The sequence below is a fragment of the Clupea harengus genome, chromosome 10 (assembly GCF_900700415.2).
Source record: "Clupea harengus chromosome 10, Ch_v2.0.2, whole genome shotgun sequence".
Classification (NCBI taxonomy): domain Eukaryota; kingdom Metazoa; phylum Chordata; class Actinopteri; order Clupeiformes; family Clupeidae; genus Clupea; species Clupea harengus.
The window spans coordinates 22,030,995-22,049,313 of record NC_045161.1 but is presented as its reverse complement, the minus strand read 5'-3'; the positions used below and the strand labels follow the sequence as shown (position 1 = coordinate 22,049,313).

Here is an 18,319-nt window from a genome sequence, read left to right as displayed (position 1 = left end):
CTGTCAACATGTTGTCAGACTTCACTACGAGATGACCATCACTGAAATAACCTCATTGTTTACGAGTGGGCGGAACCAGAGACCAATGACCTCATCTTTATATCTCTGCCTCCCCCTGGCCAGCTGTTGCTCAAGACGACCCACAGAGGAGATGCAGTGACATCACACTCCCCCTCTGGATTTAGGGGTCCATTAATGTCTGACACAGCAGGGAGCCGATGAGGTCAATGAGGTCACCCAGGTCACCCCACTTCCCACACGCACAGTGAGGTTGCTTATGGGAAATGGGGTCCTCAAGGAGATTCCTCTGAGATCACCATAAAGTCAATCTCTCACTCTCTCTCTCTCTCTCTCTGTCTCTCTCTCTGTCTCTCTGTCTCTCTGTCTCTCTGTCTCTCTCTCTCTCGCTCTCTTGCTCTCTCGCTCTCTCTCTCTAAGCACCTGGACCTGCTAGCCCCGTGCTAACGCTGACCCCTCAGAAATGAATGGGTGCTAAACAGCGCTGATTTGATTACGTGATTTGAAATCTAAGAGCCTCCTTTGCCTTCCTGATGTCCCTGTCAAGATTGGATTACAGGGAGAAGCCAAGGCGGCCTCTCCACTCCCAAACAAAGCAGAGACCTGGACGCCACTTCGCCGCGCCGCGCTCCACAAAGAGCTAACTGTCAACCAAGCCCATGCCTGCTGTCCAAAGCACACATGACGGTTCACGTGTCGGTACGGAGCACGGCCGAACATGCATGGGTGCGATTGACGGATAGGTAATGCTGGCGACAGAAAATAACTCCTGCTCTGGGAGTGGAACCAGGGATCATGAGACAGATCCATATTTATCTCAATGGGCGCCCTGTGTGGAAGGTTAACTCAATTTCAAAGGATTGCCCCCCCCCCCCCCCCCCACACCGCCCAGTGTGGACGGATGGCACTTCTTCTAGCTGCTGGCAAGGCACGGACTGTGTTTTTTCTGAGGAGGTAAACAGCAGGTCGCGGTGGGGGGGGGGGGGTTGGGGGTGGTGGCGGTGCCGTGACCCACCTTCTGCTGCTCTCGTCGGTGGGGTTGATGCCAAAGATGTCCAGATCCTTCTTGCTCTTCTCTGGGTGGCGGCTCATGAAGGTGTCGCGGTTCTTGTGCAGGTAGTTGACCAGGTCACCGTAGATGCAGTACTCAGTAATGATGTAGATGGGCCCTGGGATACAGGAAGAGTGTGAGAGAGAGATAGGGGGGAGAGGAGAAGGACAGAGAGGATAGAGAGAGAGAAAGAGAAGCAGAGTGAGAGAAATATAGACAGAGAGGAAGTATAGGGCAATGGAGTGAGAGAAAGAGAGAGAGGAGATAGGAGAGAAAGAGAGAGGGAGTTAGGGAAAGAGAGAGGAGATAAGAAGAGAGAGGGAGAGGGAGTGACAGAGAGAGGAGATAGGCAGAGAGAGGAGAGAGGGAGGGAGTAAGAGAAAGAGAGAGGGAGAGGGAGTGAGAGAGAGGAGATAGTCAGAGAGAGAGGAGAGAGATAGAGGGAGTGAGAGAAAGATAGAGGAGAAAGAGGAGAGGACCAGGCGTCAGTGTTTAGGTCGATGTTATCAGGGGCTCGTAAAAGACACTAAAAGGCCCTGCGGTGAAGCAGCCCCCTTGAACACGCCAATAAAAGCCCAAAGCCTGTTAACATTCCTCAGCCACAGACTGACCAGAGCAGGCCAGGGAGGCACACCCCACTAACTGCCACCGCTCGCCTGCTCCAGATGTGTGTTTGGGTCCGACTCTCCACTAACTGCCACCGCTCGCCCGCTCCAGATGTGTGTTTGGGTCAGACTCTCCACTAACTGCCACCGCTCGCCTGCTCCAGATGTGTGTTTGGGTCAGACTCTCCACTAACTGCCACCGCTCGCCCGCTCCAGATGTGTGTTTGGGTCCGACTCTCCACTAACTGCCACCGCTCGCCTGCTCCAGATGTGTGTTTGGGTCCGACTCTCCACTAACTGCCTTAGCCTGTATCATGTGTGTGAGAGTGTGTGTGTTGGTTTAAATGAAATCATGAGGTCTGTTGGCATGCCCTGGGAGCATGTAGCTACGGATGTGTGAATGTGGGTGAATCTCCATGGAAACGTGTTTGTGTGAGTGTGTGTGTGTGTGTGCTCATTTGCGTGTGTGTTTGTGTCTGAGTGTGTTTGTATGTATGGGTGTGTCTCCGCGTGTTTTAATGTGTGTTATTATGTAGCTGTGTGTGAGTGTGTGTGTGTGTGTGTGTGTGTGTGTGTGTGTGTGTGTGTGTGTGTGTGTGTGTGTGTGTGTGTGTGTGTGTGTGTGTGTGTGTGTGTGTCTGTGTTTGTGCATCTCTGCTCACCTGATTTGGTGCAGGCTGCGAGCAGGTTGACGATATTGAGGTGAGGGCCCAGGTGTGTCATGATCTTCAGCTCAGACATGAGCGCCTGCTTCTCGCTGGAGCGCGCCGTGGCTGTGTGGAGAGAACCCCAACCCCCAGGTCAATCACTCACTGCACCAGAGAGAACCCCAACCCCCAGGTCAAAGGTCAGTCACTCACTGCACCAGAGAGAACCCCAACCCCCAGGTCAAAGTTCAATCACTCACTGCACCAGAGCCACTTCCAGGGGCACAGAGCAGAACACTAGAGCACCCAGCACAGGGAGATACTAAAAGGAAACCGATAAGGTTTGGGAGTGCTAGCGGAATCGACTGCAGATCGACGCGTGACTCACGTTTGAGCATCTTCACAGCCACCTTCATGACAGGCTGGGAGCGGCTGAGCCCGTAGGCGGTGCCCTCCACCACCTTCCCGAAGGCCCCAGAGCCCAGAATACGACCTGCGAGACAGAGAGCAGAGAAGGACAGCACGAGAGAGGTGAAAGAAGAGAAAGGCAGAGAGCATAATCAGTTTCGCATTCCCACTTCACATACACGTTCACTTACTCTCTCTCTTTTTCTCAGTAGATTCCGTAGGGATGAATATCTAACTTTAACACTGAAAGCTGCCGCAAACGTAAGTAGAATGATTACAAGCGCATACAGTTCATATGCATATACATACACAGACACTAACACAGTATACACACAGACACTAACACATATGCACACACAGACACTAACACATATACACACACAGACAAAAAACAGAAACGCACACACAGACACTAACACATATACACACACAGACACAAACACATACACATGCTTTTTAGACCAGACTGTGTTTTACGACTTTTCCCGTAGTCGAAGACGACTCCTTTGATCACTGAGCTGCAAAGTCAAGATAAACACTCCACCCTCCCTTCTCTCTCTTTCTACCCTTCTCCTCCAGTCTCTCTCCTCCTCCGCCCGCTTTCATCCCTCTCTCCTACTTTCCTCTCTGTCCCCACCCATCCAGATGTCCTCCTCTTCGCTCTCTCGGTTAAAGTGAAGTGAAACATCATGGCCTCAGTCTGATTGGAATCTGACCACAACATAACCGCAGCCTGTCCAGGGTCGCACCAGAATGTAACAGGGCTGCGACCGCAACACGACCACACTCAGATTACAGAGAGAGAGAGAGAGAGAGAGAGAGAGAGAGAGAGAGTGTGAGAGAGAGAGAGAGTGCACAGGGGCTGAAGTGTTGTGTTTGGGAGATACACTTTTGGCTTTTCAACCCACTGAAGTTTGGCACATTCTCTTGCCGTACAGTTCGCGGTGCTGATCTGGGACCTAATGCAGAGGGAGGGCAGAGCTTGAACTGAACTTACCCAGAACCAAGCCGTCGCGAGGGAACTCCCAGCGGGAGTCGTAGGGAAGCTGCATGGGGTCCACGTAGATGTACTCGTGTCCGTCTGGACTGACCGACTCGATCACCCGCCACCGGATCTCATAGCGTGGCTTCTGTAGAGGAGAGGGAGGGAGGGAGAGAGGGAGGGAGGGAGAGAGGGACTGTGGTGTGAATATAACTGATGATACACAACTAATGATACAGGTGGATGTGTGATCACATGGGTAAAGGCATGAATGAATATGAGTGAGTGAGGGAATAAACAAATGAATGTTTGAGTGAGTGAGTGACATTAATGACTGACAGCAGATGCATATGTGAGTGTGAGTGCCTATAGAAGAGTGAGTGAGTGAGTGAGTGAGTGAATGAATGAATGAATGAATGAATGTGAGTGTGTATAGTGAGTGAGTGTGTGAGTGTGTGAGTGAGTGAGTGAGTGAGTGAGTATAGTGAGTGAGAGAGTGAGTGAGTGTGTATAGTGAGTGAGTGTGTGAGTGAGTGAGTGAGTGAGTGAGTGAGTGAGTGAGTGAGTGAGTGAGTGAGTGAGTGTGTGAGTGAGTGAGTGTGTGAGTGAGTGAGTGAGTGAGTGAGTGTGTGAGTGAGTGAGTGAGTGAGTGAGTGAGTGTGTGAGTGTGTGAGTGAGTGTGTGAGTGAGTGAGTGAGTGAGTGAGTGAGTGTGTGAGTGAGTGAGTGAGTGTGTGAGTGAGTGAGTGTGAGGATGACATGGCTATGAATGGGATGCATGTGTGAGTGAGTGAGTGAGTGAGTGAGTGTGTGAGTGTGTGAGTGAGTGAGTGAGTGTGTGAGTGAGTGTGTGTGAGGATGACATGGCTATGAATGGGATGCATGTGTGAGTGAGTGAGTGAGTGAGTGAGTGAGTGAGTGAGTGTGAGTGTGTGAGTGAGTGAGTGTGTGAGTGTGTGAGTGAGTGTGTGTGAGTGAGTGAGTGTGAGGATGACACGGCTATGATTGGGATGCATGTGTGTGTGAGTGTGTGAGTGAGTGAGTGAGTGTGAGGATGACATGGCTATGAATGGGATGCATGTGTGAGTGAGTGAGTGAGTGTGTGAGTGTGTGAGTGAGTGAGTGAGTGTGTGAGTGAGTGTGTGTGAGGATGACATGGCTATGAATGGGATGCATGTGTGAGTGAGTGAGTGAGTGAGTGAGTGTGTGAGTGAGTGAGTGTGTGAGTGTGTGAGTGAGTGTGTGTGAGTGAGTGAGTGTGAGGATGACATGGCTATGAATGGGATGCATGTGTGAGTGAGTGAGTGAGTGAGTGAGTACCTGTTTCCAAATAATGACCAGCACAATGAGTGAGATGATGACAATGACCAGCAGCACCAGCACAGCAGCTGCCACGGTCAGCTCCGAGTGAGGACCTGAGCACGAGACACACACCATGAGTAACAGACACACACACACACACACACACACACACACACACACACACAACTCCCCTGTTGAGGGGGAGGGCTATCAGTTCCAAGAGGTGTAAGTGGACTGATTGGTAGGGGGCTTACATGAAGCAGAGAAAGGGTGAAGCTAACTGATGACCTCTGGGAAAGTGGATATTATCTGGGAGGACCACTTAAGAGTCTCTAAAAGCCATTCCATTTTTAGGAGGACACTGTTTTAATGAGCTGTCCAAAAACAAAAATGTCTGAATACAGTCAGATGATAAAATAAAAGAGTTGAAATAAAAAATAACTGGTAAAAAAAACCTTTGAGGCAATAGCAGTGTAAAATATAAAAAGTTAATGCAAATTCGAAATACTTGAGAGAGAGCCTATTTTAATAGAGAGTCTATCTGAATACATATTTGAATACAAAGAAATATTTGAATACAGCCAGATGGTTTAAAAAAAGATAAAAAATAAGAGTTGTCTCCCAGTCGCTTCTCTCAGGGAAAAAAAGTGAGAAAAATGAAAAAAATAATGTCATAGACGGGAAACTGGCAACAGTCAAAGCACCCTTCAACCCATGTTTTGCGCTTAAGATCTTACTCGTGGTATTAAATTAGCGGAATGATTTTGCCAAGTTGTTAACCTAGCTTTAGTTCATGCGTGGCAGACTTTTCTCCTTGCTCTGTTCGCTCCTAGTTACCCGTCAACGAAGTTAGGGCCTTTGAGGACTCTGCCACCCACTCCCGTAGAGAGCTAAGAAAGACCAATCACAATGAAGTCATGTGTCATGTGTTTGAGGACTCTTGGACGCTTACCGCTGGACACCAGCTTGACCTCTCTGGTGACTGCGGCCATGTCGTTCCTGGCCAGGCAGCGGACTGCCAGCGTGTTCTCCAGATGACCGAAGATCACCTGACTCTCCAGCTGCACGTCCTCGTTGATGTGCGTGTCCACGGTGATCTCAGTGGAGTTGGCAGGTAGCAGGCTCCACTGGGTGGAGTCATTGGCACAGCTGAGGGGAGATGGGGGAGAGGGGGGGGTTGACCATGATGGCAACATGAAGTCATCTGTTGCTAAATATATCTTAATTTCAGGGAGAGGGAAGAAATAGGAAAGAGAAAATGAGGGTGGATTGAAAGAAGGAAGGAAGACACAAAAAAAAGAAAGAAAGAAAGAAAGAAAGGAAGAAAGACAAGAAGGAAGGAAGACGGGAACGAAACGCAGAGGCTGAGAGCTGAAGAGAGAGAGATGAAGTGAGCTAAAGATGGATGGGCCAATGAGAGTGGAGGAAGGCAGAGAATGTGGAGAATGTGGAGAATGCAGCGGAGTGTGTGCTTACTGTTTGATGTTCTTACAGATGTACCACTCCACCTCTGGCAGAGGCTCCCCCTCAGCGATGCACACCACGGCCTGACCCGTGACAGAGCCATGGTGGAGGTCCATCATCTCCACAATCACCGCAGGGACTGCAAGAGGGACACAGACGCAGCGTGTCACACCAAGATGCTTATGGGTAGCTACTGAGACATTAAGGCTGAAAACGTATCAAATGTGGTTTCGGGCCGACATGATTTGGTAAGAAACCGTCAAAAGCTGAAAACAAATGTGAAACAACATGAAAACAAAGACAAAAATGTGTTAAGCATATTTGGGACATGGCAGATAACTGGCTGCGATCTTAAAAACGCTTCTCAGAAATGTTGTCCAACAATGTTGTCCGTAAAAACCTCTGCCCAGTGTATCATCCGCTTGACAACGCCAAAGCACTTGGACTGGCTCGGAGGCCGGCAGAAGCACGGCGCGCCTGAGAGACAGTGATGGATGGGGAGCAGTAACATCAGAGAGGATTCCTGGCTCTCACCTTTGACCTGCAGGGAGAAGCTGAAGCTGCTGCTCTGGTTGCTGGTGTGGGCCCTGACGGTGTAGTTCCCACTGTCCTCGGCCTTCGCGCGGATCAGGGTCAGAACCGTCTGGAATCTGTGCAAAACAAAATGGCGGGGTTGTTAACTCATGAGGGGGAATTTGACTTACTGGAAAAATGAATTCAATGAATTCAACCTAGAAATAAAGCCTGTCTTGCATTACAATCCACAGTGAAAACACCAATGTTTCATTATTGAGGACAAAGCACAGTGCAATATATAAGACAATTTAGAAGAGGGATAAAATTGTGCGTCAATCATCAAACTCACTTTGTCTCACTGATCTCATGGAAACTAGTGGTCATCTCTGCGCCGTTATCGCCGATGGCAACCCCATCTTTTTGCCAGACAACTTTGACGCCGGGGAAAGCTTCGATGTCAGCCTTGAACTCCCGAACCTCATCCAGTTCAGCCAGCTCAGTGTGAGCGAAGGCTGGGACTAGCGAGACAAAGGGGCTCTCTGAGGATACAAGAACCACACGCAGATGGAGGTCAGACAAGGTAGGAGCACCCGCAGAATTTTCATTAGCAACTTGATTATCATGGAAATAGAGAACACGACATTAAAAGATGGATTAAAGATGGATTACACAACATATCTGCGGCACAGCTGACCGATAAAGTGGTAACAAATCCCACATTCTGATTACCATACTGTGCTGTGAAATATATAACACACTTACATGATACCTTGCAGTACAACTGCAGTGTAATATAAATAATTCTAGACAAGGCACCTACTCAGTAAATCAATAAATATGAAAGCAACTTGCTATCCCCCTAGTATTAAATCCAACTTGACAGTGAGTTCAAGTTAGAAGATGGACTTGAAGTTTTGAATTTATTGTGTATTGCCATGGTTTTTCTCTGCTGCATCGGCATGAATTTGAATGAGCTATGGGCCGTGTGTGTGTGCAATAAAGATGAAAGGAAGAGCCATACCATAGACCGTGACGGTCAGCTCCTTGGTCTGGCTCTCGTTGCTCATGATGTCGGTGATGGAGCAGGCGTAGATACCGCTGTCCTTCAGCGAGACGTCGGACATCCGCAGGGTGTAGTTGATGGTCATCTCTCTCCGGTTCTCTCTCACCGTCTTCTCACCGCGGCCAAACTGGACAGGAGAGAGATGGGGGGTGTAAGTCTCGTCCTTCAGGTGGGTCCACACACAGGAAAGTGCATTCTTTCTATTTTCCTTTCTCTTTCTTGGTGGAATAGGTCAACACGGGCGTCCCTGAAGATCTGGGCATGTTAGCCACCTATAGATCATTGGTTCCCTATATGTAGAACCCTATAGATCATTGGTTCTCTATATGTAGAACCCTATAGATCCTTATGGACTGATAAAGACTAATTTGATTTTCAATGATTTGAGGTCTCTCTCTCTCTTTCTCTCTCTCTCTCTCTCTCTCTCTCACCATTTTGCCAGGGTATTTCCAGTGGTCCTCCAGCATCTCGCTGCCCTTGGCCACACAGTTGACTGTGAGTGTGTCTCCCACCAGTAGAGCGGTCCTCTTGGCCAGCAGCTCCACGTGCAGGTCAGAGCCACCTAACACAGGAGGAGAGAGAGTGTCAACAGCACAGTCAGGCATGTGACTGCATGGGAAGCACCAATGGCTTAGACTGAACAGTAGTTTTACGCTGATCAAACACTTTGTGAGACACACAGATACACACACACACACACATACACACACAGATACACACACACACACACACACACACACACACACACAAACACAGCAATTAGAAACACACACATACAAACCCAGGTGACGAAGACGTAGACACAAACACACACACACATCCGCAATACACACAACGTGCAGACATATTCATACACACACCTGCCCATCCGTGGACAATGTACTCCTCGCTGAGGTGCTCTTGTCCACCGACGAGCGCTTTGCAGATGTAGGTGCCCGCGTTGAACATGCCTATGAAGCCTCTCTTGCTGTCGTACTCGGCGTCCACCACCTGCTGCGTCTCCACGTTGACCAGGGAGACGTTGGAGGTGGGGTCCGACGCGCGGCACGGGATCTCCATCTCGTCGTGGTCCGTCATCACGTGGATGTACGACGGGTCCATGGAGGGAACAAAAGGCACGTCTGGATCTGTGTGGAAAAAATATGAACATGTAAGTGAGTGTGTGAGCTTGTGTGTGCATGTGTGTCTACGAGTGTGTTTGTGTGTGTGCACGCATGTAGGTGTGTGTATGGGTGTGTTCGTGTGTGTTTGTATGCTCATGTGTGTGTTTATGTGCATGTGTGTGTGTGTAGTATAGGAAAATACAATAATCAATTATTTGAACTTATTTCAAGTATCAAACTTCAACACACTACTCTAGAAACACCATATATCTAGATAATGTATATCTTATATGCTCTATGTGCCCCTTCATACCTGGCACATAGATGTAGATGATGCTTCCGTCGTCCTCGTCTGTGTAATTGGATCCCTTGTAGCCACAGAGGTACTCCCCAGTGTTTAGGACCGTGGAGTTCTCCACGGTTACCGTGCTGACGAACAGCCCGCCCTTGTCATCCAGGGTCTGCTCTGAAAGGTCGGAGGGGGCGCTCCAGACCAGCTCGGCCACGCCCCTGCAGGTGAGTCTGAAGGAGGAGCCGAGGGTCACCACCAGCTGGTCACTCTGGGGCAACAGGAGAGGAGCCTGGGCCGACTGGAACAGCACAGCACTGGGCTCTAAAACATGCACACAGACACACACACACACACACACACACACACACAGTTAGATTCTTGGCATACTTCACATTAACCAAATGGCTCCACCAGCGGTGGAGAAGACCTAGCCGGTAAATCATGCCGTATTAGCAAGCATTCACTCACACACACACACACACACACACACACACACACACACACACACACACACACACACACACACACACACACAGAGTTAGATACTTGGCATACTTGCGGTGGAGAAGACCTAGCCTGTAAACCATGCCGTATTAGCAAGCATTCACACACACACACACACACACACACACACACACACACCTTTGACTCTGAGTTCAAAAGAGAAGTGGGCGAGCTGTTGGCCACTGGTGGCGATGAAGGTGTACTTCCCACCGTCCTCCTCCGTAGGGTGTTTCAGATTTAAAATGCTCTGATACCTGAAGACAAACAAGATGGACACCACAGACTGTTACACCTGGAAGAGTCAACCATTAACAATCTATTGTAGTAAGCAATATCACACCACAATACCAAAAGGGATAGATTAAGATGATGTAAAATGGTGTTTTCACTGGCAAAGCATGACTGACTGTTTGTGATGTTCACAAATCTTCATCAAAAAAAAGTCATCTGTTTCGTGGAGTAGTGCTTACCGGTTTCCCAGAACATGGCTGTTCATGGCGTAGAGGAAAGTGCTCTTATCCAGAGGCCTGCCATCTTTCTTCCACATCATCTTGGGCTCTGGGTGGGCATCGATGTAGATGGTGAACTCAGTGTCCTCCAGAAGAGTGATGTCCTCCACTCCACCGATGCCACGGTGATCCAGAGACACAAAAGACTTTTCCTCTGCAGAGAGAGAGCCAGAGAGAGAGAGAGAGAGAAAGAGAGAGAGAGAGAGAGATGGACAGAGAGGGAGAGAAAGCGAGAGAGGGGGAACGGGAATGAGAGAGACAGAGAAAACAGGGAGAGTGGATGAGATATGAATTAGACGAGAGCGCGCGCCACATCTGGTCAAGCCATCTCTTCCCCACAGCCCAGATCGTGAAAGCAGAGGGGTCCCTTTACTCAAGACACAGGGGGTGAGAGCGACGGAAAGAGAAGAGAGGAGAGGAGGGGGAGAGAGAGAAAGGGGGAACGCTCTTTACCTCTCACCTCACCAGCTTACCCCAACCCATGCCCATTAGTTGTTTAGTTGTTTATGGACAAGTACACAAATTGATATTATGAATAGAAGATAGATTAAAAGCTGAGATCTTTGGTAGGTGAGTTTGTGTCTGACTGAGGGAGAGGGGGATTACCATGGACGGTGACAGCCACCTGGCTGCTCCTGGTCTGTCTGAGGATGGTGTTGGTGACGGCACACTCGTACGAGCCGCCGTCGTGGGCCGAGGCCGAGGGGATGCTGAGGACGTAAAGCACCTTATCCGGAAGAGTCTGTTTCATCTGAATAGCATCCACGGCCTGCGAGAGGTGGACAACGTGGAGGAGAAGATCAGACCGGCATTTCAGGCTAGCACACATTGTTGACAGCGATGATGAACACACACAAGGTCAGAATCTGAACACATGGTCGGAACCTGAACCGCACTTTCAGTCTTTCACTTTCAGTCATCCGAACTGATCTCTGATCAGTTTTTCTTAGCAGACTATCTGATTTCACCTCTCCCCCATCTTCACCTGTCTGCAGTTTTATTCTGAGTGACAGGCTCGGGGAGTAACAGTAGCAGTGAACGCTGAGCTCCAATCCATCAGAAGCAATGGCTGGAGCCCAGTGGAGCTCTGGGCAGATAAATCAGCCAAACGGGAGCTCCTTTAAAGGCTTGTAATCACCACCACTGGAGACCTCAGCCCAGGGAGAGGGGGAGAGAGAGAGAGTTGGGGAGAGAGGGAGAGGTGGGGAGAGAGGGAGAGAGAGAGAGAGAGTTGGGGAGAGAGGGAGAGAGAGAGAGAGAGAGAGGGAGAGAGAGAAAGAGAGAAAGAGAGAGTTGGGGAGAGAGAGAGAGAGAGAGAGAGAGAGAGAGAGTTGGGGAGAGAGGGAGAGGCCCCTGTGAGAGGACCAGCGGCCCTCGCTCGCTCACACCTCTGCTAAACGGCTTAGAGGAGCCCCGTTGCACAAAACCAGACGGGGCAGAGGAGAGCAGTGGAAAGAATGCTTCTTTTTGACTGGTGTGTGTGTGTGTGTGTGTGTGTGTGTGTGTTTGTAAGGGTGAACAGAGATATACATATGCCAGCAGGGTACACAGATGCAGATGTATCCAGATGGACACCCACCCACATAGGTTGTGAGTGCATAAATAAACACACACACACACACACACACACACACACACACGTATACCATCCCATAAACACACACAGGTGGGCCTGCACATAAATACAGACCTAGACGAGCGTTCTCAGACATAAACAAACCAGAGCCTGTCCCTAAAGATGCCTTTTGCTGTCTTTTGAATCACAAACACAGATGCATGCACGCACACACACACACAAAACAGAACACATCGCTGAAGGTATGAATGCACACACCAGGCATGCAAGAGAAAGCATACATGTGCATGCTGTTTCACATGTTGTTGCACACAAAAGAAACACACACACACACACACACAGACACAGACACAGACACAGACACACACACACACACACACACACACACACACACACACAGACAAACAGACTGGCTGGGGTGCAGGCACACATCTGTCCTGAAGGTCATGCGGGTGAGAAAGGTCAGGGGTCACTGGTGATTTAGTGTGTCGTTCTCTCTTTTGAACTTCTTCCCTCTATTTTACACGTTTGTCTCCTGGCCGTTTAACAAATGTGCAGGTTTCCCATCTACTCCCCCAGCTCCTCTTTGGGAAAGGTCACGAGACACTGCCCCCTAACACACAGTTTAGCAAGGAGGCACCTTTGGGAGTGAGCAAGCATGGGCTCCTCTCGACTGGGCTCGTTGAGTGTGTAGAAGAAGGTTGTAGTGCAGCTTTGGAGATTTATTTGACACAGTTCCACAATGTCTCAGTCCCTGTAAAATACTCCTCCTTAGGAGGCCCAAAGTATAACGGAGGGAGAAGAAATAAATCAGAAAGAGGTAGGGGAAGAAAGTGAAGAGGCAGGGGGGAAGGGAGGGTGGGGGCGTTTGGGGAATAAAAAAAGGGGGGTAGGAAGGAGACCCTTGCCTGTTTTAGGGGATGGAGCCACTGCTGCTGGTACTCGGGCCCCAGCGGGGCGATGCAGGTGAGGTTAAAGGCTTCCCTGGCCATCACTGCCTCGTCGCTGGCTTTCAGCGTCACCTGGAAGTCTTGCTTCACCACCGGCTCTGCAGGGGTTGACACACAGAGAGCGCTGTAGAACTTTGTTCCTTTGTGTGCGCATGATGTCAGCGCTGTTTTAGGCTAATGCATGAAGTAATCTCCCTGAGTGCCTGTGATGTGAAATGATGTCACTTTGGCTTGCTGCTGTTATGACTTGTGCCTCGCTGGTAAAATGTCAGGTGAACAAACGTTTCTCACAGCTGTAAGCCGTGCTGGGTCTGAGGATGTGATTTTCCACCCAGCCAGATGCCGGACTGATAGTATGAAAAATAGTCCGTAGGCTACACTTGTCACGTTTTTGTCGTTTATAGACAAGCACACAGCCAGATGCCGGACTGATTGTATGAAATACAGTCTGTAGGCTACACTTACTTGTCAAGTTTTTGTCGTTTATAGTCAAGCACACAGCCAAGGAAAACAGGTAGACCTATATGTATTGTATTGCATTTATATTAATAATAGAATATGGATTCAGTTCAGTTCAACTTACGTTTCTTTTCAATGACAGTGTAGACGTCGCTTCTCCTTGTCTCGCCGTTGACAAAGGTCTCACACACGAAATTTCCGGCTGAAAAGTTACCAAGGAAGCCATTCCTGTGGTCATACAATCCCTGCAGTTCAATGTCACTTGGCAAGGTTTTAAGCATGACATGAGATCGGGGATCAGTGACGCGACAAGGAATGATGTTGCCCAATGGGTCGGTCTCCACTTCAGTATTCTCCTCGGGTACGAAGGGAACATCGGGATCTAGGACAGAAGTAGTAGTAGTTGAAGTAGTAATACCAATTCCAGTAGGCCTGACACCAACCTTTACTAAGTGTTCAAATGTTAGTCATGACAGGTTATAACAACATGAATAATGACAGTTGAAGTGAGCTATTTGGCTTAATTCTGCTTGTTACCTGGCACAAATATGTATATTTCCGACATGTCTTCATCCTCTGTGTCCTCGTGCACTACCGGTTCGCCGTTTTTTGATGCATAAACACATGAGTAGTATCCGGTATGGGAGGCTTCCGCGTCACCAATTAGCAGCGTTGCAGTGTAGTAGCCGGGAAAAGCGTAAACGTTGTCGGGTAAAGGTTCGGCCCATACAACCTCCCTTTTCCCCGTACAACTGATGTTGAACCTTGAGTGCACACCGACAACAAACTCATCTTGGTTCGAAACTATGGTCGGGGGATCACTCCGGGCTGTTGGGAGAGTGAGAGAAAGGTGAGGACACATTTGATTCGGACACACACACACTCTGATTGTGTTATGCTCTACTGCTCGGTCCAAGAGCAAATCATTATTGTGTTCACAAAATATGAGCAAATAACATTTGGTACTGACCATCAGACAACCTTATTCAATCTCTACCTTAGGCTATAGCATTTATTCTTGAAAGGGCATTTTCCTTTTGTTGGCCTATACTCCCCTAGTCAGAAACGTTTGGTATCAGTCTTCCTAGATAGGCTTATATTATTATAATGCATACACGCTAATCTGACTGAAAGTGTAAATGGACAATGTTATTTCTCAGATGTATTTTATATTCTCTTAATTTACCTGGTAGTATACTGATTAATACAGCCAAAAGAGTTAGATGGGTCTTGAAACCCCCCATGGTCACGTCGTTGTTGCTGGCTGAAAAGAAAACAAGGCAGATGGTGTTAGGGACCCACAGATGTACATGGTGTTTTTTCTTCTTAAAATCCGAAGTAAACGAACGTTTGACCCAAATAAGGAAAACATCTGCCTATCGGCCTTTGCAAAATAATTTACTGGAAAACTTGAGAAACGTAAGCTACTTCTTTCTTGCGTTCTTTTAATGGTCCTTATTCCTATGGCAACGCATGATATTTCTGTTCTTGTAAAGTTAGCATCCAATAATCTGTAGCAGAACAAGGTATGGAAAGGTAGAGTCCCAGAGTAGGTAAAGTCCATAAAAAAATGTTGGCCTCTGTTGAATTAACTGAGCAGCGCCAAATCCATTGTGTGCCGTCAAACCTGTAACGCAACCCTGACCGACCACTGGAGGGAGACAGAGTACAAGTTTTTGCGAAGTGTACCCGGGGAGAGACCGTTCAGGTTCCCCGGAAAAGTTAAGATTTCATGCAGCCGTTATGCGCACTTTTGACTCATCTAAACCCATTTCCGCGAAACTCGCATAAATAATACTTTCGAAGGATATATCATGCATTGTGCGTTTTTCTAGATATTTTTTAATGGATTAATGTGTGTCTTTTCTGGTTCCACTGTATTTTCACATTTTTTCCCACCAATTCCGTTTGCGTATTGATATTCATATGTCCTTTAGACTTATTTTGTAGTTATATTCATCACTTGATCGGTTATGGTCTGATATATGTGTCAGGGTAGTTTTGATTGCTGTTTTTAGCCCAATAGATGGCCTAATGAATCACAGTTTTTTTGTGACAGACGATGCAGTGAAGTATTCGTCCTTGTCAAATAACTCATTTACGCAGTGTTTCTAATCAGGCGCGCAGTTAGTCTAGAAGGACATTCCGCGCGCCAATGTTTTATCTGTCTGTCTGGCTCGAGAGTCTGTGCTATGTGGGTCCCATCAGCAGTCGAGCAGGACGAGAGACGCCACTCAGACTGGGGAGGGGGGGTAGGTAGGCAATCTACCAGTGCGCTCTGATCGAAGTATAGCCGGATGGTCTTGATGTGAACAATTCATGTGAGACTTTTAGACTGTCAATTGAATTGCAAATAAAACAATACCCCATACTTATGAACTGGAGTCTTTAGTTAACTGTTTCGCTCAAATGCTGCTTTGCTGAAATCTGAAACATTGCTATTGCGGACAAAGAAAGAGCTGAGGTCAGTATATAAAATGAGTCATGTAAACTTCGTTGCTATAAACCTAAGACAAAACGACACAGTCGACTGTCATCAGATGCCGTTTGTGGAAATACTCTCTGGCGCATCCCGGCGGGGTAATTACCCATGGCAAATCCAGGGGTGTTGAGAGGCTGTAATTACGCGACCCTTCTCCACATTGTTGTTTGAACGGCAAACACTGTCGTGGGAATTCTTGCCTGAATTCATCCCGAGACTGACAAACGCTTTAATCCTCTTTGACAAGCTTGTGCACCGTGGCGCGTGGTCACACTCATCAATCCGCCCGTAGAGCGGAACGACGACGGGATTGTTTTGTATCACGGTCGGGGTGCGCCAAGTTTCGGATACAGTCCCGTTCAAGACTCCCCCGCTACCCCGCTCTACCGCCCACATGCAGATGCACGAATGTCTCCCGTCCAAGCGCGCTCATCTGCTGCGCTCGCACTTCTGAGCAACAGCTGACAGAAGCGTTTGTTTCAGTTTATAGTCCTTCACACTCAATCTCTCTGTTCAAATTCAATCCCACACGTTCAAAATCAATTTCACTGGGAATATTAGAAGGGGCAAAAATTGGTTTTAAAACCTAAAGAATATGAAATCGAAGCAAACAGTTGACGACAGTAGTTGTAAAGTAGGCAATATCAGTCTTTGTGTCTAACTGAATACATTTTAATGTTGTTAACATAGCCCGTTTTGCTAATGGCATTTGGAATTATTGAGTAAACTGACGTGGATTTGTTATTTTTTAGTTTTTTTTTTAATCAAATTGCAGAAACTTAATCCGACTGCCTCTAATCTAACTGCGAGAAGCAATTTGCTCATTCAGTGATATTGCGCGCTGAGTGTGCGCTTATCCGACGAGGGCAAGCACCGACGCGTTTGACTTGTGCTTTGAAAGTTGAGCAACCGAAAGAAAGCGTCCCCTGTACCAGCGCTATGCATCCAAAGTGGAAGGGAAACTTGTGCGCTCAGCAAAGCCTCAGTCCCGTCCTTGCTGTTCCATAGACAGCCATCCGTCCCCAAACAAATTCTGCATGATGCTGTTCCTCTTCAAATTGCCTACATTCCACACACATGAGCGCAAACGAGTTAAAAAAAAATCCAATTTGAAGGGTGTTTGCATGTAGATGCCAGCGTAGCATCCCAAAAGTGCGTGTCTTCCAGTGGCAGGGTGACACCACCAGCTTAGAGTCCAAACTGAGGCACTGCTCAGTCGGCCACAAAAAATACATCCCTTCGCTCGGCGTCCGGCAGTGAGTGCATTTGTTTCAAAGGAGAATACTGTATTCCGTTTGGGAAGATCTTCCAGTTATCCAAAATTCGCCCAGTGAAAAGTGTATGTGGAAAAGGACTTGAATTATAAATCCAAAACGGCAAGGTAAATCCCCGGAGAAAATAAATAAGCAAAGCATCATTAATCAATAAATGCCTAAAACTAATGAAAACATCGGTTTCCTCTATTATGCTGCTAACCTAAATGCATTCAGAATATTTTTCAATCTACCAAAAGCTCTTGTTTATTTTAATTAAAGTTAGCAAAACTCAAAAGTTATGCTTAAAAAGGAATAACCTTGAAAGAGTGCAACCAATTAGTTGTACCAATTAACAATACAATACCTTTTCAAACTCCTTCTGATTGTGCCCTTTGATTAAAAAAAAACTCCTAATTGCATTCAATAGCCCATACAAAAGTACTCCAATTGGCGCAGTTAAGGGTCCTGGCTTTTTGTTGCAGTGGTAATCCTCTAGCCGAGTTGAGAGCAAGCATATGTGCGCCCCTCCGTCTGGGTCCGCGGCCGCTCGAACAAATGCTCCTCAGCTACAGCGACCTGTAATTGATTCAATGTTACAGTCCATCCTTCCCAGAGAACTAATCATCTGGCTCAAAGTAAATAACTTTCAGGAAATGACCCCCTCCTCCTTCTCCAGTTCTGGGGTTCCTTTCAAAATAAAAGCCCCAGCCTATCCACCAAGTTGCAGGCGGGCGTCAGATTTCTCTGTACTCTGCAGTTAGGAAGGAGGCGCATGCGATGGTAAAACAGGGAGGTGGGAGCCATATGTTTTCCGTAAGTGTGAAAGAGAAGAGGCCCTTTTAAAATAATGGAGGCCTTTTGAAGGACAATGAAGTCAAGTAACCTATTGAAAGAAGTTTGTACATGTACATGCGCTGAGACACAAGCACGGTATAAATGCATGGTTCTGAAAAGCCAGGGTATTCAGTGTAAATTAAACCTACTCCTCTTATCTCATTAACATATATTTATATATAAAGATATGTTATTCACAGAATTACTATTCAACCTATCCACCGGTTGGTCTGACCGATTCATTTATGCAAATTGAGGTAGTAGTGATGTGGAGTGGCCGCGGTACGATAAACTCCTAC

General features: G+C 47.7%; 1 protein-coding gene across 2 annotated transcripts in view; it reads right to left on the bottom strand.

Moving 5' to 3' along the window:
• Nucleotides 1–17,817, bottom strand: part of pdgfra (platelet-derived growth factor receptor, alpha polypeptide) — a 28,111-nt gene extending 10,294 nt beyond the window's left edge. For both annotated transcript variants that reach the window (XM_012821635.3, XM_031574384.2), the window contains exons 1-21: nt 17,551–17,817; nt 14,635–14,712; nt 13,986–14,276; nt 13,573–13,830; nt 12,948–13,087; nt 11,070–11,232; nt 10,425–10,617; nt 10,093–10,208; nt 9,472–9,771; nt 8,916–9,182; nt 8,487–8,617; nt 8,014–8,182; nt 7,342–7,531; nt 7,011–7,126; nt 6,489–6,615; nt 5,965–6,161; nt 5,031–5,125; nt 3,727–3,859; nt 2,710–2,814; nt 2,337–2,447; nt 1,034–1,187 (exon numbers count right to left, since the gene is read on the bottom strand). In XM_012821635.3, the coding sequence (XP_012677089.2) occupies nt 1,034–1,187; nt 2,337–2,447; nt 2,710–2,814; nt 3,727–3,859; nt 5,031–5,125; nt 5,965–6,161; nt 6,489–6,615; nt 7,011–7,126; nt 7,342–7,531; nt 8,014–8,182; nt 8,487–8,617; nt 8,916–9,182; nt 9,472–9,771; nt 10,093–10,208; nt 10,425–10,617; nt 11,070–11,232; nt 12,948–13,087; nt 13,573–13,830; nt 13,986–14,276; nt 14,635–14,692 (3,314 nt within the window). In that variant the 5' untranslated portion in view covers nt 14,693–14,712; nt 17,551–17,817. The remainder of the gene's footprint in view (nt 1–1,033; nt 1,188–2,336; nt 2,448–2,709; nt 2,815–3,726; nt 3,860–5,030; nt 5,126–5,964; nt 6,162–6,488; nt 6,616–7,010; nt 7,127–7,341; nt 7,532–8,013; nt 8,183–8,486; nt 8,618–8,915; nt 9,183–9,471; nt 9,772–10,092; nt 10,209–10,424; nt 10,618–11,069; nt 11,233–12,947; nt 13,088–13,572; nt 13,831–13,985; nt 14,277–14,634; nt 14,713–17,550) is intronic.
• Nucleotides 17,818–18,319: the final 502 nt, after the last annotated feature.